We start from the raw sequence: 24,328 nt of genomic DNA on the forward strand, positions 1-24,328 counted from the left end.
TCCGCCATTTCTCTTGACTGAGAAGAGATTTTTATTACATTTTTTTGTTATTATTCCTTCATATTTCAATGACTGCACGACAATAGACATATTTTTGTGATGGCTGGTAACTGTTTTAAATATTTCATTTCCGTGTCTATTGACATGCACTATTATTTCACACTAAACGAAGTGTCGCAAACTCCAAGCTTACTGAACCAACCTGTCTTGCTGAAAAAGCTAAGTCAAGTCTGGTTTTATAAATGTCAACATACGTCCGGGGATTGTCATTAAAGAATGATGCATTGACCCTGATAGTCTTCGGAATATAGATTTCTACTGAGACTCTTTGTCGACCGACAACCGTTCCCTTTTAAAGTTGGACTCTAGAATTTGCAACATTTTTTATCTAGCTTCTAGCTAGCTTTAGCTTAGGCTTAGGCCTAAACTAATAATAAATTTATAAACAATACTGTTTGCTGTTACAAACAATACTTTTCCAAATGTCTTAGCTTTAGGTTACATTCACTTGTTTTAAAAGTTCATCCAGTTCCCTGGCATACACTAGCCTACAATAATACAATTTTTGAATGTTATTAATTCGTATAATAATATGTTCATGTTTTTAAAATGTAAACATAAAACCATCTTTTGAAATATTGTACAAAAAGTAGGATCTTGAAACCCCTTGCAATGTTTTTTTTCAAAAATATTGAAAGATGAAAACCTTTGAGTATTTTTAAATGGAATGTGCGTGTGGCAAATAGGATTACCTTTCTAGGTATAGCAGATAATTTGCAACAGTAAAATTATTCAAATATGATTTTTATTTACTTTTTCAGATTCATCTCAAGATGCAGGGTATGTGTAAAGAGAAAAGCAAATATTTTTTAAGCAAGGAATCTTCATCATTCTTAAAGGGGCCCTGGCACTCGAGCGGTCAGTGCACTGGAGCCTAGAGAATAAAATGCCAGGGCTTGTTCAAATCCTGCGTTCAGGTTCAATCAAGCCCAACCTTCAATTGTGAAGGTTAACAATGAAAGTGGGAATAGTTGTTTTTATGGCACATAAAAATGTCTAAGGTCCACCTGTGTATTATACACATTGGTTCGAAAGAAGGCGGAAATACCGTGCTGTCAGTGCAAAATTCTCCTACCCCACTTTGCACACATAACCATTGAAATGAACATTACCATTTGTTTGTCTCAAAATGACCGAAGGATTGCATGCTGACAAGATTTTTTTATCCCCATTCCTTTCCATTCTTTTCTTTTCTTAATATGAAATAAAGAATCAAGAAATATATTATAATAAGCTATATGATAAGAATAAAAGGCACTTTTGATTCAAATTAAAAAAAAATGATGTGTAGCATTTACTAATTAATAAAATAAAGAGTTAAAGTTAAATTTATTCCCTTGATATTTGGGTAATAATCAAGATTTTCAGCAAAATGCACTCTATAATGTACAGTTATTTAATTTTTGTCTGTTTATTTCAGGGAAGGTGATTCAATTAAAGTATTTGTTCGAGTTCGACCACCTGATAATAGAGATAATGAAGTGGGATCTAAACGTGTCGTTGATGTTGATGAAGGAAGGAAAGCCATCATCATGCAATCAAAACCAGAACCTAAACTATTTACTTTTGATCAAGTAGCCGATATCCATATTACACAGGTAAGGCATGTCAATGATGGATGCATGCATGTCTTCAGATGTAAATTACTGCAGTCTGCAAGATATGACCCTTTATTAATTCCTTTTTTGGAACCAAATGGGGTCCATTACAATAGTTAATGTCGAGGATACAGATATCTTTTATATAATTACCTGAAAGTCTTCAATTTTCACTGAGCACATATTTAAAGTGAACTAGATCATGTGGATGAGTTTATACTTAGCAATGAAATTTGGAAGCTCAGCTTAGTTTATAAATAAAGCAGTCAGTGACTAATGCTTGATACATCAAAGATAAGATTTGGGTAGTATTAAAATCCTGTTAAAATGTTTGTAACAAAATCAACAAATTTGTTTACTGTGTTTCAGGAATCTGTATTTACTGCTGTAGGTAAGAAGATAATAGAAGGCTGTGTAACAGGATATAATGGAACCATATTTGCTTAGTAAGTCCCTCAGATCTCTTCATAGGAAAACCAAATAAATAAAAAATGAAATGGGGGTTTAATTCTGACTATTCTGTATCAACCAGGCTAATGAAAATGAGCATATGTCATGTGTTGACTCAACTGGTATAATTTCATTTATCATTATATTAGTCTGAATCCCTCGTTGTACATGACAAGGAGTAGGGTCGCCTGTCCAACCTTGCGGGTTTTCTTCGGGTCCTCCGGTTTCCTCCCACTGCTAAAGACCCCTATGCACAAGCAAATTATTGAAATAAAATTAAACCATATGTTAGTCCCAAAATGACCTAGTTTGAGTCGAGTGAACGTTAAACCCCATTTTTCTCTCTCTCTCTCTGCATTATGTTAGTCCAGAATTAACATAGTTTGTGTCTGTGTCTCACAATGGTGCATGAATGGTATTGAACCCATATCTTAATTTCTGATGGTTTTTTTTTTCAGTGGTCAGACTGGTTCTGGTAAAACATTTACTATGTTGGGTGAGTAATTCTTTCTAATATATTAAGGCATCATTCCCATGAAAGTATTTATAGGGTAGTTATTTCCAATAAAAGTATTGCATATTTTGTATATATATATATATGGAAAGTAGAGACACCCAATCTTACTACAAAAATACTGGGTTCCCTGAAATACACCCATGTGGTGCCCAGAGCCAATAACTGTAAGGGTAGCCCTACTGGCACCTTGTTTCCTTGAGTGTAAGGGGCGCTTCTATTTGTTGATCTAATGACTAATGGTTTTGAGAACATTGAAAGACTTTATCATCCAGTCAACTCGACGATTAAAAGGCATAAAACCAAGTTGGCAGAGGTAATCCAAGAATTTACTTAGGCTTCAATATTTTTGGTAATTGGACAGTGACTAACGACAAATACAAGGTGATGATGGATTCTCCCTCAATCAAGTCACGTGACAAACAATCATCGTAAAATAGGTGTAGTGTTTTTGAAATTAAGATATTTTGAAGAGGGATTTGAAGCAAACTCTTGATAGATTAATTAGTTTGAATATGTTTTTAGTCCAAATATATCATCAAATCACAGTTTGTACATGGGAAGGCATCTTTAATTTTACTGAAGCTCATATAAAGTAGATTTTAAACTTTGTATTACTGGGTCACCAGTTTGTATATTGTGTACATTTCTAATGGGTTCTAATACTAAAAAGGGAACCTTAAAGCTGAAGGGGGGTTGGATGGCCGAATGGTTAGCATGTGCGCGCTGCGCTGTATCATACGGTCTGTCATTGATTCAACTGGCGGGGTTTCAATTCCCCGGTTGTACGTGACAAGGAGTAGGGTCGCCTGTCCAACCTCGTGGGTTTTCTCCGGTTTCCTCCCACTGCTAAAGACCCCTACGCGCAAGCGAATTATTGAAATAAAATTGAACCATGTGTTAGTCCCGAAATGACCTAGTTTGTGTCGAGTGGACGTTAAACCCCATTTCTCTCTCTCTCTTAAAGCTGAAATGTATGATGACCCTGGGATTGGGCCAAACATTAATGACAATTCACTATTGATCATAGGTGTTGACTGCTCCTTTCTATTCCTGTTGATGGCTGTCGGACCAAGCCTATGTAATGAAAAGGTTAAAAAACCCTCTTTATTTAAGTCTTAGTGAAATAGCAAATATATAAACAGGTGAAATTTAGAATACAGATGGGTGGGACAATAATCAAGAAAATGATAGCCCCGGGTCGTTGATCAAACCATGAGGTGGACTTTGGTTGGATATAATCGATTTTAAAGTTGACCATTAGGATGTATAACAAAATCTGTTTCTTGGAAATATTACAATGTAGGTAATTGGTTTTTTGTTTTTATTATTTTTTAGGTCCATCAGAAGATTCTGATAATTTTCAGCATGAAATGAGAGGAGTGATACCTAGAGGTTTTGAATATTTATTTAGTTTGATAAACAGAGAACAAGAATTGGTAAATTGTTTTATTATTTAAAGGGAAAGTTGATATAGTTCATCTTTAATACAATGATTCGTACTCCAGTTAAATAGCGCTCTATTACAGTCTATGTTCTGTTTCTATCACTTCATATTTCTTTGGGAGCCATGGTGACTCAGTAGGGCACTGGCTCACTAACCAGGAGGTCCCAAATTCCATCCTTGTTTTGATCTCTGTGCTTGTCAGGATTTTCCAGTATGAAATTCATTGTCTGGTGCATGATGAAGGGCCTAATAAGGAATACTGTCCAGTCTATTGGATGGTATGCAAAACCAAGGTCCTGTGTGTACACATAGGCGTGAACTTTTTTAAAAAGAACCCTTGGCAGTGGAAATTTCTGCTGTCAAAAAATTTCCCTCATAGCTTATTGCTTGAAATATGCCCGTCTTCATTATCCTGGTTGATGCAGAAAAGTAGGATGATAAACCTTTCATTTGAGGGGGGTTGGGTAGCCAAATGGTTGATGCATGCACAATAGATCAGAAGGTCTGTCATTGAGTCAAGTGACATGGTTTCAATTCCCCGCTTGTATGTATGTATAAAAGTTTGCGTTTTATTCCAGCATGGAGAAAGAAAACAATTTTTATGTCGATGTTCGTTTATAGAGATATATCAAGAACAAGTATTTGATTTACTAGATCCGGCGTCTACAGGTCTACATCTACGAGAGAATATTAAAACTGGTGTATATGTTGATGGTATAGTAGAACAAGCTGTCGCAAATTATTCAGAAGCTTATCAAGTAAGTTAACATTCTGCTGCAGATGTTATTAATACTAGGGGTTGGCTGGCTGAGTGGTCTAATGTATACATGGTTTCGATCCCAGACTTGTACGTGACAAGGAGTAGGGTCGTAGACTTTTCTCCCACTACTAAAGAACACGTTGTGAAATACATTTTTTAATAATATATTTTAGTCAGAAAATCAAAATTGTGATATCTTACTTATTTCAATTTTTTGGTTACATTTAAGCTTTATACATTTTTAAATAGATATATTTTCCAACATTGTTTGTTTGTCATTGTATAGGTATTAAATGCGGGTTGGCTCAATAGAAGAGTTGCTGCTACATCTATGAATCGAGAAAGTTCTAGAAGTCATGCTGTCTTTACTGTGTCTATAGAATCAAAGGTATGAATCTCAATAGATAACATGGAAAAATAGACTAAACAATAAATGTAATAATGTATTGGTTGTTGATCGGACTATTAACCAGTCATAATTTGCGACAGAAATTTGCTTTGAGTATGGCAGTGTTTGAGTGAGATTGGATCTAATCAACTGAATGACTACCAATATGAACACCCTTCTTGTACAGTTTCAGTTTCTGGTTTCAGAAACTCTTTAAACAAATAAGCAGCACAAGGTAAAAATTAGTTTTGATCATTTCAGGAACAAAAGGGAGGTGTACAGAATTTAAAAACATCTCAGTTAAATTTGGTTGATTTAGCTGGAAGTGAGAGACAAAAAGATACACATGCCATCGGTGCTAGATTAAAGGTAAACAAACTAAATGCATTTATAGTCTCTTTCATCCAATATTTTGAGCTTTAAAGCTTGCATTGCTGATCTTGAATCTGTCAATAATACCATTGTGAATTGGATCCCCCAAGTGATATGCTTGCCTGTCCTTGTAGGCTAAAGAAATATTGCAATATACAGATTAATTAAATTTTAGTTTTTTCAGGGTGTTGAACAATAAATGGCCAATCGAGTCCAGTTTCTTTTTTTTTTAAATTTAAAAACGTCTGAAGAGAGCACTTAAGTACTTTTCGTTTTTAAATAATTTGTTCATATCAAGAAATCAGCACAATTTTGTTCCAGAAAGAAGGAAAGCTCAAATTTCCATGGTCCTTGACCCAATTTGACATAATGGCCTATTTTATTGAAAATATTGTTTTAAAATACACATTCCATTTCACAGTTGAATATATATATTCTATTAAATTAAAATAGATATAATGAATTAATGAAAGTGATTTATATTATTACAGGAAGCTGGTAGTATCAACAAGTCTTTATCTGTATTAGGTAATGTTATAATGTCTCTAGGTGATATAGCACATGGTAAAAGTAGACATGTACCATATCGGGATTCAAAACTCACATTTTTATTACGGGTACGTATCTATAACAACAATCTCTTGCCTTTATTGAAATTTCTCAGTTGAATACAATTTGTAATGAATGGTCATCAATTTTTGGGATATTTTTATAAACTTTCTATAATTTTAAAAGATATATTAGTAATTTTGCAAAAACGTTTTAACACTAGCAAAATTACTGACTAACATTGTTAAACCTGTCAACTGTATTGTTTACATGTATGGTGTCTGCTAGAGGAAGGTGTATGCATGCTTGTGTAATTTGGCTTGCCTCTTGATTCAGTTGATGTGATCCTCTGTAGAGATAAATGAATTAATTTCTTCACTATGGACATGCACTGCAGTTGAACTAAATAAACCAATTATAACTGCAGGCCATAAAAGTGATCAAATAATTCCAAGTAAATATTTGGGAGACTAAATAATGGCATATCTCCCCTCAATCCGGACCTGTTATCAAATATGCATCAAGTTTATGTCTTATATTTTTGCAGGATTCTCTGGGTGGTAATGCTAAAACACATATAGTAGCCTGTGTTCATCCTGGTTCTAGGTAACATTTAAACTCTTTAATGGATGATATTTACTAATCAAATTGGTTGGTCTAACGCATTTTCTTTAGATCATTAGGGTTGTCATTGAGTCTATTGACATAGTTTCAATCCCACATTTGTACCTGGTCACCTGTCCAACCTCACAGGTTTTCTCTGAGTCCTGCGGTTTCCTCCCACTGTAAAAGACCGTTACGAGCCAGCGAATTATTGAAATAAAATTGAACCAAATGTTAGTAGCGAAATTTCCTAGTTTTTGTTCCTGGTTAAACTCTTTTCTTTTCTCAAATATTTTTACTGTTCTGTACTGTTTAATTTACAGATGCTTTGGAGAGACATTGTCAACGCTGATGTTTGCTAGAAGAGCTAAATTGATCAAAAATAAGGTAGGTCTCATTTAAATGTTAAAGTTTGGTTTAAGTCAAAATAACAAAATGAACCAAATATAGATGCATTATGTAAGATTTAGTAGATAAAAAAAAGATATTGAAAATAGAAATATATCTTTAAATTTTTACCTTCTGGATGATGTTTCATAATGATCAATTCCTGCTTCTTATACAGGCTGTACTGAATGAAGATACCCAAGGTAACTTGATGCATCTACAAGCTGAAATACGTAGATTAAAAGATATGTTGGCCCAATTTGTTGATGGAAATATACCAAAAGCTATTGGTGATTCTACAGGTTTGTACATTTAATCTGTATGTTCTAATGTATATATTGGTTCACAGTGGTGTTACACAGGATTTTCCATCCTTGTTTCCCCCTTGTCAGTGGTGCAGGTCAGAGGGTCTGGCAAGGAAAAGTGTCTAGTTGTTTAGATGGCATGAAAAACTGAGGTCCTCTGTATATCTTAATACTGCAGCCCGAATAGTAACAAGGACACATAAGTTTCATCACATCCAGAATGTGCTAGCTTCTTTACACTGGTTACCTGCTGAGGCGCGAGTCAAATACAAAATACTAACATTAGTGTATAAATGTCGCAATAATGCAGCTCCTCAATACTTATCTGAACTCTTGTATGACTACAACCCTATTAGATCACTTCGCTCTCAAAATAAACAGTCACTGTTTATAAACAAGATATAATTTAAAGTCATACGGGTATAGGTCTTTCAGTTCAGCTGGTCCTAGATTATGGAACGAACTTCCACAACAGATCAAGAATCAACAAACTTTTAATCAATTTAAATCCGCACTAAAGACTTTCCTGTTTCGACAGTTTTACCAGTAGAGCCATTACTAAAAGCGTTTTGAGCATGTGTCAATATGGAGAAGACGCTATATATATAAAACCTCATTATTATTATTTATTATTACAAGTAGCATCCCGTTAAAGATCCTCTGACAGTTGAAAATCTAAAAAGGAGGCTGTAGTGCCACTGTCAAGGCAACATTTCTCTCATGGCACACTGTATGATGTTCATTAGTTTGGTTGGTGCCGACGAGTAAGATATTAAATGTCATTTGGCACTCTGAATTGCATGTTATTTTTGTTAATGGACAATATGCTTCTAATAGTGATTTTCATTTATTTATAGAAGAAACCCCAGTCACTACTGCCAGCTCAGATAACTCGGAATGGAAAAAATTCTTCATGGAGGCTATGTTTTTCCGAGAAAAATCTGAACAAGAAAAAAAGGTTAGTATCTGTCTTAATTATTTGTAATGTCGTGGATTCAAATCATGACATGGGCTGACAAGAACCATGAGATTTTTCAAGCCCAGTTCTCTCTTATCAGCACAAGCTTGTGTCAGGCTGATTGGAAGAAAAACTAAGTGGGAATTCATTCCACAGAATTGGGTTTGATTTTACAATTTTGCTATTGCAAAAAATATTCTGTATCGATAATATGAAACTATAATGTTTTTTTATTCCTCAGAATATATTACAAGATCTGAGTAAATATGAAGAGTTATGTAGTAAAAAAGAGAAATTTTTACAGTCAACTAAAATGATTATCAAGTTTCGAGAGAATCATATAGCTAGATTAGAGAAATCTCTTAAAGCTAAAGAACCTGTACCTCTTTCTGAGAAAGATATTGAAATAGTAAGTACTCAGTCCAGAATAGTCGTCACGATTTAAAACATTGAATATAGAAATTGGTAGTTTTCTATCAACACAGTTGAAAAAGTTATCTCGGCAATGAAGTATGATTTTCAAAAGTAGATAAGACTTATGTAATCCAGAGTATTTGTTCATCAGGATCCATTTTGAATTTTCTTGTACTGAAATAAAATCTCGATCTATAGAGATTGATTTTGCCTCGACTTTTAGCTAATGATTATTATTATTAGATGTGTTTCAATGTATGGAAATTTTCTTTCACTCCAATGTGATAGATAGTAAATAATTTATAAAGGGTGATGCTAAAAGTATGCCACAATTGTTACCCTTGATACAGGTAAAGCATGATTACATATGAGCTGTTTTAAATCTTAGAAAGAGTCCCAACTTATGCTGCTCATAAAGAATGCAATTGGTATTTGTGTAATTTTATGCACCAACCTACCGATACCCATCTATGACTGGGAATACAGGGATGACATTTCTTATTCAATCAAAGACACAAAAACGTGATGCACAATTTGAATCTTGAATCTGCAAAAGTCCCAGTCCCTAATCATGACACCTAATCCCTGTTGTTTCAATGAAATCACATTTGTGGTTTCTATTCCCAGCTTGTACGTGACAAGGAATAGGGTCGCCTGTCCAACTTTGTAGGGTTTCTTCGGGTCTTACAGTTTCCTCCCACAGCTAAAGACCTCTATGCACAAGCAAATTATTGAAATAAATTCAATTATATGTTAGTCCTGAAATGACCTCATTTGTACAGAGTTGACGTTAAACCCCATCCCTCTCTTTATATATATTTTCAGGCTGAATTAAAAGAAGAATTAATGAATGTGAAGAATCAATTAGAACACCATCCAGCATTTGCTAAATATGCCATGGAAGTTCAGCATCTGAAATCAGAAATAAAACTCAGTCGCAGTCATAATTTACAATCTACAATGTCTGATACACAGTGTTTATCACAACTAGAAAATACCTTTCATAAATTATTAACCAACAAAACACAATCATCAGGTAAGATGAATAACTCCTGTCTAACTGTTTTTAACGATAATGCATGTTGGTGTGCACCTAAAAGTACTCCGACAATTGGAATTCAAAATAAGAGTAGACTGCTGTGTCGCTAGCCAAGCAAAATTTCTCTTGTAACACACTACATGCCATATGCCTGTCAACATTAGCAGGGTAAATGCAGAAGTGTAGGATGTTAAACCCCATTTCATTTCTTTTCTTTTCTAGTCAGTGCCTATCTTTCTAGTTAGCTTACTCACTTCCCTAGCGAAACAATAAACATATCTGATTTTTGTTTTGTTTTAATGGTCCATGGTCTATGAAAAACACTGCTTACCTGCCTGTCAATGCCATAAAGTTAAAATTCCAAAGAATTTAACCTTAAAACAGATTAAATACAGTTCAATTTAAAGTTTTTATCTGTATAAACACAAGATTATAAGATTATAGAAAATAAATTGGAATAAAGCTGAAAATTTGGTTTCTTCTTTGTTGTAGATTTAGATATGATAAGTCCAAGTTCAACACCCCAACAGAATGATACAGTATCAACAGCTACTATAGAGAGATATAAATCACAAATAAACACATTACAAGCTGAACTTGATGAGGTAAGTTTAGATTTATAATTAGCAGGCCTGGAAGAATCCATTTTAGTTGTACCTAATAAAACATTAGCTTCAATGAACTAACAAAATATCTGTCTGGAAATTTTGTTTGTTCTGGACAAAACTATAGTCACCAGGATTTTTGCCTGCCAGACAATGTCTTGTGATAGATGCCTATTTCCAGGCTTGTCAATAACATTGTTTTGTTTGGACAAAGCATAATAAAAATTGAAGATTTTCCTTAATATTGTCATACAAAGAAACTTTAGGTCCCCTGTACACAATGGGGTGCATGTTAAAGAACCTTTGACAGTTGGAATTCAATATAAGAGTAGGTCGTTGTGCCGCTGTCCGGGCAAAATATCCCTCGTTGCACACTACATGGAATATGCCTGTCTTCATTAGCCCTGTCAGTGTAGAAAAATAGGATGTTAAGCCCTATTTCATTTCACAAAGAATAATTTACCAGTAATGGCTTATTTAAACAGGGTTTAGGGAGGTCAAATGGTCTAAAGTGTGACAAACAGGATATTTCCATGCGAATCAATGTGGTAACATGACGTAAAAAAAACATATCTTCTGATTTAACCGTGAAAGTGTTACATGAAGTTTTTAATTTATGTAACTGTAGGTCAAGAAACAGTCTCTTGAACACAAAGAAGAAAGAGAAAAGAAACAAGTGGAACTTGAAGCTGAATTAACATCCTCTAAAAAAATGATTTGTGAATTAGAGCAGGTTCTCGAAGCTCACAAATTAAAAAGTAGAATTGAAAGAGAAGCACTGAGTGATATGCATGCACAGACACTAAAGGTATGAAAACATATACAATATGGTCAACACAAGCTAACACAACCTATGATTGCAAAAACTTTTGAGGAACCTTCCTTTAATCCATGTTAATCCAATCCTGGAGATTATCAACCATTGATATTTTCAATTTCTAAAAAATTATATGTTAAATAATCAATTTGAATACCAATCTGATTAGAATATATTTCGTTTCGTTTTTATACGCCCACATTGAAATGTGGACGTATATTGACGTCACCCCCGTCCGTCTGTCAGTCCGCCCGTCCATCGTCCACAATTTCTTGTGAACGCTCTAACGCCAAAAGTTATCATCCAATTGTAAAATTGATATACGTTGTTTACATTAGTGAGACGAAGAAACCTATTTAATTTCAATATTTTCTGTTTATTATGTCTAGAGTTATGGCCCTTGTTTCACTTTGTTGAACCTTGTGAACGCTCTAATGCCAAAAGTTAACATACGATCTTTGTGAAATTTATATGCAATATTTAAGTTAGTGAAACAAAGAAGCCTATTGAATTTTAACAATTTCTGTTTATGACGTCTAGAGTTATGGCCCTTGTTTCACTTTATTGAACCTTGTGAACGCTCTAACGTCAAAAGTTATCATCCTATCTTTCTGAAATTTACATGCATTATTTAAATTGGTGATACGAAGAAGCCTATTGAATTTCAGCAATTTCCGTTTATTACATCTAGAGTTATGGCCCTTGTTTCACTTTATTGATCCTTGTGAACGCTCTAACGTCAAAAGTTATCATTCGATCTTTCTGAAAATTATATGCATTATTTGAATTAGTGAGACGAAGAATCCTATTGAATTTCAGCAATTTCCATGTATTACGTCTAGAGTTATGGCCCTTGTTTCACTTTATTGATCCTTGTGAACGCTCTAACGCAAAAAGTTATCACCCGATCTTTGTGAAATTTATATGTATGATTTAAATTAGTGAAACGAAAAAGCCTATTGGATTTCAGCAATTTACAATAATTACTTCTAGAGTTATTGCTCTTGTTTCACTTTGTTAAACCTTGTTAATGCTCGATTGATGATAGTTATCATCCAAAATGTATGAAATTTATATGCATCATTTAAATTTGTGAAACAGGTCTGTTGAATTTCAGCAATTTCCGTCAATAATTTCTAGAGTTATGGCGATTGTGAATGTTTGAATGACAAAAGTCATCATGTGATCTGTATGAAATGTATATGCATTATTTAAATTAGTAAATCGAAAAAGCCTGTCAAATTTCAACAATTTCTATAGATTACTTCCAGAGTTGAGACCCTTGTTTCAGTTTGTAGAACCTTGTAAACCCTCAAACCTCAAAATTTATAATCTGATCTGTATGGAACTGTCTTGTAAAGGCCCCCAATTACCTACAAAGGAATAAATATGCGACAACCCTTGACGACCGCTCGGACGATTTAGCTGCTGTGGGCGTATGTTTTGTTGCCTGGCAACCTATCTTTTATACTTTCGATGGCCTACACTACATGAAGGTCTGACCAGTTGTAGTGATAGGTCATGTCAGAGGTCATACGAGCAGGTTTTGACTCTATGATGTTAGATATTTAATTGATCAATCAGCATTGATGTTTCTAGTGGATTACCCACGGTTCCATGCAGCTCACGCCAAAAGCTTGCCGTAACAAACTGTTTAATTGGCTAATCTCTCACATCACCTAGAACACGTCAATGATAACAACTCTTCCAGATCCTAGTGTAGTAAAGATAAGTAAAACGAAATTTTGAACTATAAAAAATGAAACGAAATAGGATCTGTGTTTTAATCAGATTGTTACATTTTAACATGGACTAAGTTGTGGAGAACTCAGTATTTTCAAAATAATGCAAATGAGGGACAGATGTCATTTTAGAACCTATTTGTTCTTTTTTCGACATTTCTAGGTGATGACGACACCAACAAGAGCTAAATATCATTTAAGAAATCGTACTATAGTTGCCAGATGTTCTGGAGATAAACCACCGAGTACATTAATGGATGATTCTATAGAAGAAGAAGATAATAGTTTATTAAATGAAACACAACCAACTGTTATGATGGAAATGGCTAACGAAGCCTTAACAGAGGAAATTAAATTATTACAGGTAAAAAATACATATATCTTTAAAATAGTCGTTATAGTATTGAATTGGGTTTTAATGTCTCACCATCACAAACTTTTTTTGGTTATTTTGAGACAAAGAAGGGAATTTTGTTTTTCTGTGTTTACGAGAGCAAAGCGAGGTATGGAATTTCGATCTACCTGTGTGCTTTAGATCATAAATTTTGTCAATTGGTCAAGTGGTGTAATAAATGACAGATGTGTGGGGGGGTGGATGGCCGAATGGTTAGCACGCGCGCGTTGTATCATAAGGCCTGTTATTAAGTCATCTGGCGTGGTTTCAAATCCCCGGTTGTACGTGACAAGGAGTAGGGTCGCCTGTCCAACCTCGTGGGTTTTCTCCAGGTCCTCCGGTTTCCTCCCACTGCTAAAGACCCTTACGCGCAAGCAAATTATTGAAATAAAATTAAAACCATATGTTAGTCCCGAAATGACCTAGTTTGTGTCGAGTGGATGTAAAAACCCCATCTCTCTCTCTCTCTTTCTCTCTCTCTCTCTCTCTGTATGAGGTGTTCTAGAAGGAGTGTGTATGTTTGACACCTGTCTCTATTTTCAGTTGTCTTCATTGGCCCAGTCTGTGTAGAAAACCCCATTTCATTTCTATTTTCAGTTTTGAGTGATAACCAATACATGACCATTCTAAAAATATCTTTTAACTCACCTAATTATTAATTTCATTTCATATGTTGAATATTTGTTGACGATGTATGTTGTTTGTTTTTTTAAAAGGACACCAATAATAAAATGTCTGAAAGATTAGAAGAATTTGAGGCTGACCAGATTCGATTACGTCAACAAATGACGAAGATTGGACTTGAAAATAGCCAGTTAAATGAAGTAAGGAGGCTTTACTATTTCTGTTAGGGATTACATTTCATTTGACAAAATAAAAACCTCATTCCTGCTGCGGCTGAAATCAGATATTTAGTAATGATTGTATGGAAACAAGAATATTTTTTTGTCATGCTATTTACAGTGAAATAGATTAGGTTTCCATTAGTGGCTTTTATATTAATAGTTTATTGAATATTTCCTAAGATCAGTTTTTTTCATTAAATATTACCTAAGATCAGTGTTTTATTAAATATTACCTAAGATCAGTGTTTTATTAAATATTTCCTAAGATCATTGTTTTATTAAATATTACCTAAGATCAGTGTTTTATTAAATATTACCTAAGATCAGTGTTTTATTAAATATTTCCTAAGATCAGTGTTTTATTAAATAATACCTAAGATCAGTGTTTTATTAAATATTACCTAAGATCAGTGTTTTATTAAATATTACGTAAGATCAGTGTTTTATTAAATATTTCCTAAGATCAGTGTTTTATTAAATATTTCCTAAGATCAGTGATGAGAAACATTTGAATTCATTTCAGATATTAAGTAATGAAAGAAGTAGTTGGACAGAAAAAGAAGAAACTATGACAGCAAGAATTAATAAATTAAAATCAGAATATGATGAAGCTGAGAGTAACTCTAGTAGTAAGTTATATTTCATTTTACATTACTAACATTACATACATCAATCAAAATTGGGACTTTTAGAGGGGGTGTTCTCACTTTCCCAGCAGCTATTGTTTTCCAGGTAAAATCATTAGACCAGTACTAATTAGGGTAACAATGGTGTTAAAACTATAGTCCTTTTCATATCAATATTAACCACTTTACATAAAAGTTATTTTATTAACAAATTTAGCATGTACATATATATTTTTCATATCAATATTAACTACTTATTAACAAATTTAGTATTGTACATGTATACATGTATTTAAAATCCGACTAAATGTGATATCGAATTTCCGTATTCATATAAAGTTGTGAAACCAGTTAATAATCTTTGTTTTTCATCATGTATTCTTCTGCTTAATTCTATGTATTTTCTTTTCTTTGGACGTGAAACGCCTCCATTTCCATATTGTTAATTTCTTCTTGGTAAACTGCTGGAATTGGCTTAGAATCTGCTTTAACCGATTCCTTCATTTGCTGATAAAAACATGTCAACTTTTAATTTGGTCCCCCTTGTCATTGATGCAGGACGGAGGGCCTGACAAGGACAGCTGTCTAGTCATTCGGATGAGACGAAAAACCGAGGTCCCGTGTACACATTGGAGTGCACGTAAAAGATCCCTTGACAGTTGGAATTCGATATAAGAGTAGTCCGTAGTGCCGCTGTCCGGGCAAAATTTCCCTCATAGCACACTGTATGGCGTATGCCCGTCTTCATTAGCCCAGTTCGGAGCAAAACAGTAGGACGTTAAACCCCATTTCATTTCATTTTAATTTGGTTGGATCAGCTTGATAATTATGGATGTTTCTGTAAGTAGTAACGAGGTCATTCCTGGTATTGCAAGTAGCAGGGAAATCACGAACAGTACACCTCCAATGAATGGTGGCTCCTCTTCTTGTCTTAACACTAAACTTATAATTATCATAAACTAGGCTTTGAGAACCTCTCAAGTTTGGAATGAACCTAATGTTTACCTGTACACTAGCCATTTTGGAATGACATACAATTTGAATTTCAACTATTTAATAAACTTTTATCATAAACATTGTTCATCGTAATTAAGTATAAAATTAAACTGACATATGAACGAAAATTTATAGTTCACACATGTCATAGGTTAAATTGAACTGTTCATGCAATAATTAAAACAGAGTATAACTCACTAATCTATAACTAATCCCTAATCCGCTTAATTAGTAGGGTTAATCTGCTGGGAAAGTGAGAACAAACCTTTTAGAGTAACCATGAGTCTTTTAAAATCAGAATCAGTTTTAATTTTATAATGAGTTTTAATTTACTAGCTGCATTTGAGTTCATAATGAATTTTAATTTTACTAGTTGAGTTTGAGTTTATAATGAGTTATGATCTATTGGCAGTGTTTGAGTTCATAATGAGTTTTAATTTTACTAGTTGCGTTTGAGTTTATAATGAGTTTTGATCTATTAGCAGTGTTTGAGTTTATGAATTTTAATTCATTAGCTCTTTTTGAGTTTATAATGAGGTTTGATTTATTAGCGAGTTTAAAATGAGTTTTAATTTACTAGCTGTGTTTGAGTTTATAATGAGTTTTAATTTATTAGCTGTGTTTGAGTTTATAATGAGTTTTAATTTTATTAGCCGTGTTTGAGTTTAAAATAATTTTTATTTCAGTGTATAAACTAGAAGTGAGAGATTTAAAGATCATATTATCTGGTGCTGATAAAGAATTACGGGAATATAAACAAAAAAGTAAATTAGCTGAATGTGAAAAAGATAAAGTTATACAAACTTTAGAAACTAAGGTATGAAGAATTTGTCTCCAGAGATTAGGGCCCAGAATGACTGAATTAATGAAATGGGGGTTTAACATCCTACTTTTCTGCTCCAACGGGCATACACAATACAGTGTGCTATGAGGGAAATTTTGCCTGGACTGCAATTAAATTCCAACTATCAAATGTTCTTTTACAGGCAAGACAACACTTAGGGTTAATAGTCTGACATAACTTAATGAAAAGTAGAGTTATATGCTGAAATGTGTAGGCTTTCATTCAAGTTTTGTATTACAAAACAAATTCATAAAAATAATACTTGATGATAATTTTAGTTGTAACAGCAAAATATCAGGCATGACATCTTAAACCTGATATTTAAAACTTGATGTATTACAAACATCATTGAAAACATGGATAAAAAGACATATCTGGGCCAGATTACGTGACAGACAAAATCATAGGGATTTGGATGACTTATGTTCCTGACAATTTCTATGACACGTATCTTATTTCCAGACTAAAAGCTAGATTCACTTTGTAATGTAAGATATGTTTTTGTAGATTTTACAAGTTGACATGGAGTTAGATAGGTTTTCCAAAGAGCTTGATTCGGTTACCAAGGAGAAAGAAATATTGCAGGTAACTAAAAGCTTTTTATTTATTTTTTAATCTCCAGGAATGAAGGTTTGATTAAATTAAATTACAGATTCAAGTTTTAAACTTCAGTCTAATTATTTAACCTGTTTTTGAAAACTAATTTGCAATACATGTAGAAATCTATTGTAAAACAATTATAAAATAAAATGACATGAGATTTAATGTTGTAAATTTCTGTACCAACCAGTCTACTGAAGATGGGTATACATACGCCATGCATGTGCTATGAGAGAAATTTTGCCTTGACAGTGGTAAACTGTTTTTGATCCCATCCAAACAACTAGACAAGATGTTTGTCCTTGCCAGGCCCTCTTTGACAAAGGGAAACCAAGCAGGATAATCACAAGAAACTTTCTCAGCCAATATCAAGAACGAATCTAAGTCCTTATAGTTAATGAGCCAGCATCATTTTCCCCCAGCTACCAAGCTTGATTGTAGATTATATATCTAGTATTGATCTTGATCTTGATTGTAGATTATATCTAGTCTTTATCTTGATTGTAGATTACATATCTAGTATTGATCTTGATTGTAGATTATATATCTAGTATTGATCTCGATTGTAGATTATATATCTAGTCTTGATCTTGATTGTAGATTATATATCTAGTCTTGATCTTGATCTCGATTGTAGATTATATATCTAGTATTGATCTTGATTGTAGATTATATATCTAGTATTGATCTCGATTGTAGATTATATATCTAGTCTTGATCTCGATTGTAGATTATATATCTAGTCTTGATCTCGATTGTAGATTATATATCTAGTATTGATCTCGATTGTAGATTATATATCTAGTCTTGATCTTGATTGTAGATTATATATCTAGTCTTGATCTCGATTGTAGATTATATATCTAGTATTGATCTTGATCTTGATTGTAGATTATATATCTAGTATTGATCTTGATCTATTTTTGAACAACTAGAAACAACAAGATTGATTGATGATTATTACTAGAATTTTTCTGTTGATCATTTTATATCTAGGAACAACTAGAAACAACAAGAGTGATTATAGATTATTACTAGAATTGATCTTGTATTTAGGAACAACTAAGACAGCAAGATTGATTGTAGATTATTGCTAGAATTTTTATATTTAGGAACAACTCGAAACAACAAGGGAGACGTTGACATTTAATGAAGATTGTATGACAGACCTGAGTGACAAACTGAAAGAAGAAAGTGCATTACGAGAAAAAACTCAAACCGAATTAGAGGTAAAATTATTATCTGTTTTAAATGCCACAAATAATATTGCTTACAGTCCAGAAAAGATTAATGTTTGTTGTATCAGACACAGTATCTGTAGCACTACTGAAGTTGTCCCTGATATTTAAGTCTGTCCGGGGTTAAATGAAGGGAAACAGAGGATTTGTGTGATTTGTGTCTGCAATTGTTTATAAAATATTGCACATTTCCACTCTTAGTGAAAATATTAGGACTATGATTTATTAAAGCAATTACTTAAGATTATTTTATAACAGACACTGTTTTTAGTCTACATTTTAGGACACTATTTAATTGTATTTCTACTATTTCTAGTCAACATTTTATAACAGAACACTATTTGTTTTTAGTCTATATTTTACAAAAGACACTTGATGTTTTTAGTTTATATTTTATATTTTGTAAAGAAGACTGTTTGTTTTTAGTCTATATTTTATAAAGACACTGTTTTTAGTGTATATTTTATGAAAGGCACTGGTTGTTTTTAGTCTATATTTTATAGAGGACACTATTTAATTGTATTTTTAGTCTACATTAGATATGTTACATCTAGAAGAGAGTAGATTACAACAATTGAAACAACAAATGTCACAGGAAGGTCAAGAACAGGTCAGTAACTATAATATATACAGTATTGTACTACATTATTTACGATTCAGGGTCTTTTTCACGAAATCTCAAATAGATTTTATGGTCTGGGAACCTGCTGTGAATGGTAAACAAAGGTCCTTGGTTTCTCGTCCGAACAACTACTTGCTTTTGATTGCACTTCTAACAGAGAGAACCTGGCTGAGAAATCCTCAAAAAATTTCTCCACCAACACAGGGATTAAATTGTGAACTTCCTGGTATGTGAGCCACAACAAACTCACTGAACCAAGATGTAGGATGTACAAATACCAAGTTCAAGTTTTTAAGAAATCTATAAAAATGTGACAAGGACACGTAAATTGCGAAAAACACAAACATATCTTTTGTTTGAAACTCTTAAGATGATATTTTTATGATTTTGAATATGTGCAGGAGAAACAGTTGGTGAATGTAATGGCAGAAGTTACTAGTTTACAGAATCAGAATTCATCTCTACAGAATATGTGTGATGTACAGACACAGAATACCAATATGTTACGCAAAGAATTAGATCATGCTTTAGCAAATATAACAAGCCAAGAAAAACAACTCACAGAGGAAAAGGTTAGAAATCTTAATGGTTTTATAGGATTAAAGGCAAAATTTTGGGTGATTTGTGTCTATGCAAGTAAATATCTTGTCTTTGGGTTTGATAAAATTGTGTTTTGAAATACGATATCCAAATGATTTATGGTTCAGGAAAATAAGTGTAGAGAAGATAGGATGCCAGCATTTACAAATGAATTGATCAAAATGTTGAACTAGTTGTTAAGTGCTCCTCCATTGTAGGTAAATTGTGCTGGATTAATTGCTAGATTATTAAATAATTTTATATTGTTATTGTTCAGGCGGCCATGGCAAGTTTAATTACTAAAGTTCAGGAACTAAAATCAAATTTAAGTGTGGAGAATGAGAGAAATATATCATTAACGTCGGCCCTTCAAACATCTGAACAAAATTCGACAGAACTACAGATACAATGTGAAGATCAACAGATGAAACTTGAGGCTTTACGGAACCAATTAAATGACCTTGGAAGTCAACTTGATCGAGAAAAAAATTCTAATAATGTTGAGGTAAGATATAATTGAACAGGAATTCCCCCCTCCATCTTCAGTAATGTCTAGCAAGTACTACCATAGTGGAGTGGTCATAATTAAACACTTGACAGCTTGGACTTAATGAAGAAAAGTTGGAAATTCAACTATTCAGGCAAAATTGGCCTTCATGGCAAGTTCACTTGCCTTATCAAAAATGACCGACAGTCAAATTTTTTAAGTGGAAGCCCTGCACTTGACCATAGGAATAATTCAAAATGACCGATACATAGTGTTGATAGAGGTTAAAACTCAAGTTTTTAGCCTTTATATGATTTTTTTGATTATGTTGTAGATGAGTATGTTGAAAGATGATTATGAGTGTATGACAGAAGCCTATAATAAAATAAACAGTGAACTTGAATTCTCTCAAAAATCTGTTGAATTAGCACAGGTAAACCTTTCATGTCTTTTTTTTTTACAAATAGTATGATAAATCTTCTTTAGAAATAATAAAAGAAGTAAATATGAGAAAGTAAAACAGGGTTGGGGTGTCCAACTTTAGATTTGTAGTTAATCACATGATGTAGTAAGGTCTTTGAATGTGTAATACACTGGCACCTGGTACACTGGTACAGGTTAGTAGCAAATAGAGTAATTATATGATAGTCAAGATGTGGACTAAAATATGATGTTTTATCCTGCAGTTTTCTTTGAAGGAGAATCTAGAAACTGTATGTGTTGTTATTGTCTCTAATTATATGACCACACATTCAAAGACATCTCCCAAAAGAATGCTTATTTTCTGATGGAAAAATCCTGAATATCTCTGTCTTAAAACATTTAACTGTTCAGTTTGAAATATAAATCTAGCACAATGTTTATTACGATGTTCTATATCTATGTCTATTAAATTAATATTATTTTTTTCACCCCAGGAAGAACAAGAGATAATGAATCAACAGATACTGTTATTAAAGAAAGAGGTATTATAATTGTTCAGTTATTGAATTAATGATATTATAAGGCTATATATAAAAAAAATATTCTATTCTCTGATACCACTGCATCACTTATAAATGGCTGCATGATAAACATTTTTATTGATTACCGCATGTTCATATTTCCTATGTTGAGGTGGGTGGAGGGTACCTCTACGAAATATTTACGATTGTATTCAGAAGTGTTAAATAGAGCTACACTTTGTAATGAGAACTGAAATTATACTCCATGGATATAGGAGATTGAAGGAACAGCATTCACATTAGAACAACAAAATCTGTGCTTAATCTGTAGACCAAGACCACCATTAAATAAACTTGTCTTCAGTTTAAAGTACAGCAACAGTAAAGTTTAGATATGTAAATAGAGTGAATTCCTGTAAACAACATGAATAAATGATGATTAGATAGATGATTGAACTTTGAAATGTGATGTTAAGTAATTTAGCCTCATGATCCTTTCATGAAATAAAAAACAACCCCACCCCGCCCTTTCTCATCAGATTTGTCGAGAACCAGGGTATTGTTTTGTATAGCTTATAGCACACTGTATAGTGTAAGCCCGTCTTTATTAGCCAGGGGGGGGTTGGATGGCTGAATGGTTAGCGTGTGCGCGCTGTATCATAAAGTCTGTCATTGAGTCAACTGGCGTGGTTTCGATTCCCCAGTTGTACGTGACAAGGAGTAAGGTCTCCTGTCCAACCTCGTGGGTTTTCTCCAGGTCATTTGGTTAGTCCCGAAATGACCTAGTTTGTGTCGAGTGGACGTTAAGCCCCATTTCTCTCTCTCTCTCATTAGCCCAGTTGGTGTAGAAAAGTAGGAAGTTAAACCCCATTACATTTTAATTCAATTCAGATGGTCAATCCATTATACTGGTAATAAATGTACATAGACTTTGAGAACTTAATAGCAAAAGCTAGAATTAGAATGTTAATCAAAACTAATTAACTTGGATGTTTTTATTTCTGATTTAGTTGAAAGAAAGTGAAGAAATTCAAATAAAACTGAAGGAAAGTTATGAAGTAAAAATAAAAGAAGTAGAATCAAATATTACAACAAAAGGTTCAGAATCTGAAGCAGAACTCACCAAGATGTTAGATGAAAAATCTCAAGAAGTTAACAAATATCCTTTCTTAAATGCATAAAGTAACGATTTAGGGATTTTGATTTTACAGTTTTCCAAATGATTTGTTTTGATTTTATAGCTTTTTCATAGTATGTACATGCATTAGGAGAAAACGGGGGATAACTTAAATGTGTTTGTTCCTTTATCAGTCACACATTATCAACCACAATAACTCTGCTTTTAGTTGAGGTAAAATGTCCACATATGAATTTTTTTACTGCTTAAGCAATTTGATTGTTTGAGACTTTAGATCACACAAACTTTGGATTCTAGTGAGGTAGAATGTTTAAACTTGCTGTGTATATGAATGGCTTGACTGAGTTTGTTGATGAGCACCTCATGGATATGCTAAACAGACATTAGCAAGTTTGTTTGTCAAGAATTGTAGATCAAAAAAAACTGCTTCGCGTACCACAATTCGCAGAACGCCATTTTCAAAATGAAAATCGGTGGGCGCATGATCACGGTAACGACTTTCCATCCATCCAACATCAATTACAGCTACAAGAAAACAAGCTGGGACTGCCATACTTGATGGTTTGATGTATTTGTGTTAGCAGGACTTTCATGGAAATTTAAAGATGGCTTCAAACCCCACGAATGATAATTAATGACATTGATTGATTTCCTTAATTATATCACTATGAAAGATAACCAAGCCAAACTACAGAAGATGTTGGATGGATATGAATCAAGTCGGAAAGAGAAAAATGAAGAGATACAGACCTTAAAGGTATAAAAAGGCAAATTATATCCAAATTATCGTTGATTTATGAAGGCGTGCCATATTTAATATTTAAGATGTGTCAACTGTCAATTCTTGACAAAATTGTTGTCTTTTCTTCTAAATTCATAGGGCTTAGCTTCAATATTCTCTTCTCTTCTCTTTATCTCTGGAATCAACAGTTCATCACCAGAATCTCCTGTTTAAGACAGAAACTTGACGAAACTCCCTGGAAACCATGCCTGGGTTCTAAATGTAGTTGAAATGTAGCATAATGAGACACATTATTTAAGTTTTTAAGTACATATGTAGATGTTATTGATTAATATATTATTTTTCTTCCTAGAATCAACTGTTAGTAGCAGAGGGTTATAAAACAGAAGTAGAGTGTCTACAGGCTAAAAATAGAGAACATGAATTTAATCTACAAAATTTAAAGACCAACTTCGAGGAAAGGTATGTTATTATAAATGATTAACTTGGTTGGCAATTTACTAAATTAAGACATTAGTTCAATTTATAATCTGTGGTGACTCATTGAGTATGGCAAAAAAGTTTCTCTGGGTGGAAAAGCGTCTAATTGCTGAATGATATGAAAAACTTGCAGCATTTCCCCATAGCACACTGCATGATGACATATGCCTGTCTTCATTTAACCCCCATTTTATTTCATTTTAAAAATGTATCTTTATTGTTACAAAATACAAACTTTTTTTTTCTATTTTAGAATAAATGATTTAGAAGCCAGTGTAAATCTAAAGAATTCTGAATTAGAGAGAGTGGTAGAGGCCTTGAAAGTATCAGAGGTTGAAAGGAAGAAAATCTTTGAATCTAAAGAAGAAATGAAAAACAGGTGAATTTTTAATGATATAAATTTAAAAGTAATCAAGAGTTTACAACCAGGTTGTACTTAAAACCGTTTATCGTCATTTGAGGGATTCTGAATGCTTGTAATACATAATATTGTGAAAATTAAATCTTTAGCGGAAATAGGGGTCTAAGTGAGTAAGCAATGGAAATATCAGTCTAAAATGGTTCAATTCTGTTTGCTATCTTTGGTAAAAAAAAATTAAACTAATTGAATCCATGTTGGGAGATTATCTTCCTTTGATATTTTAGACTACTGTTGTTTTTTTTCTCTTAAAGTTGCAATTTCATATTTTTAAGTTATATTTTTAAAATTTATTAAAATAAAGCCTTAAAATAGATGGTATCTATAAACAGTCCTACCTTGTTAAAGAATAATCCTATGAATCCTA

At 33.1% G+C, this 24,328-nt stretch overlaps 1 protein-coding gene across 1 annotated transcript; it reads left to right on the forward strand.

Annotated features, from left to right (window-relative positions):
• The first annotated feature begins 18 nt into the window (after positions 1-18).
• On the forward strand, positions 19-18,351 carry LOC126815291 (kinesin-like protein KIF15). Its single transcript, XM_050540857.2, has 24 exons — positions 19-106; positions 822-840; positions 1,481-1,658; positions 2,028-2,104; positions 2,567-2,604; positions 3,961-4,061; positions 4,648-4,827; positions 5,116-5,217; positions 5,479-5,586; positions 6,081-6,206; positions 6,686-6,744; positions 7,065-7,128; positions 7,307-7,430; positions 8,291-8,391; positions 8,633-8,800; positions 9,631-9,841; positions 10,337-10,449; positions 11,078-11,257; positions 13,172-13,372; positions 14,119-14,226; positions 14,771-14,876; positions 16,556-16,686; positions 17,221-17,298; positions 18,310-18,351. Exons 1-24 carry the CDS (start codon positions 100-102, stop codon positions 18,349-18,351), a joined length of 2,622 nt encoding a protein of 873 aa, XP_050396814.1. The 5' UTR covers positions 19-99.
• The last annotated feature ends 5,977 nt before the right edge of the window (positions 18,352-24,328 follow it).

This window comes from Patella vulgata, chromosome 3 (genome assembly GCF_932274485.2).
Source record: "Patella vulgata chromosome 3, xgPatVulg1.2, whole genome shotgun sequence".
Classification (NCBI taxonomy): Eukaryota; Metazoa; Mollusca; class Gastropoda; family Patellidae; genus Patella; species Patella vulgata.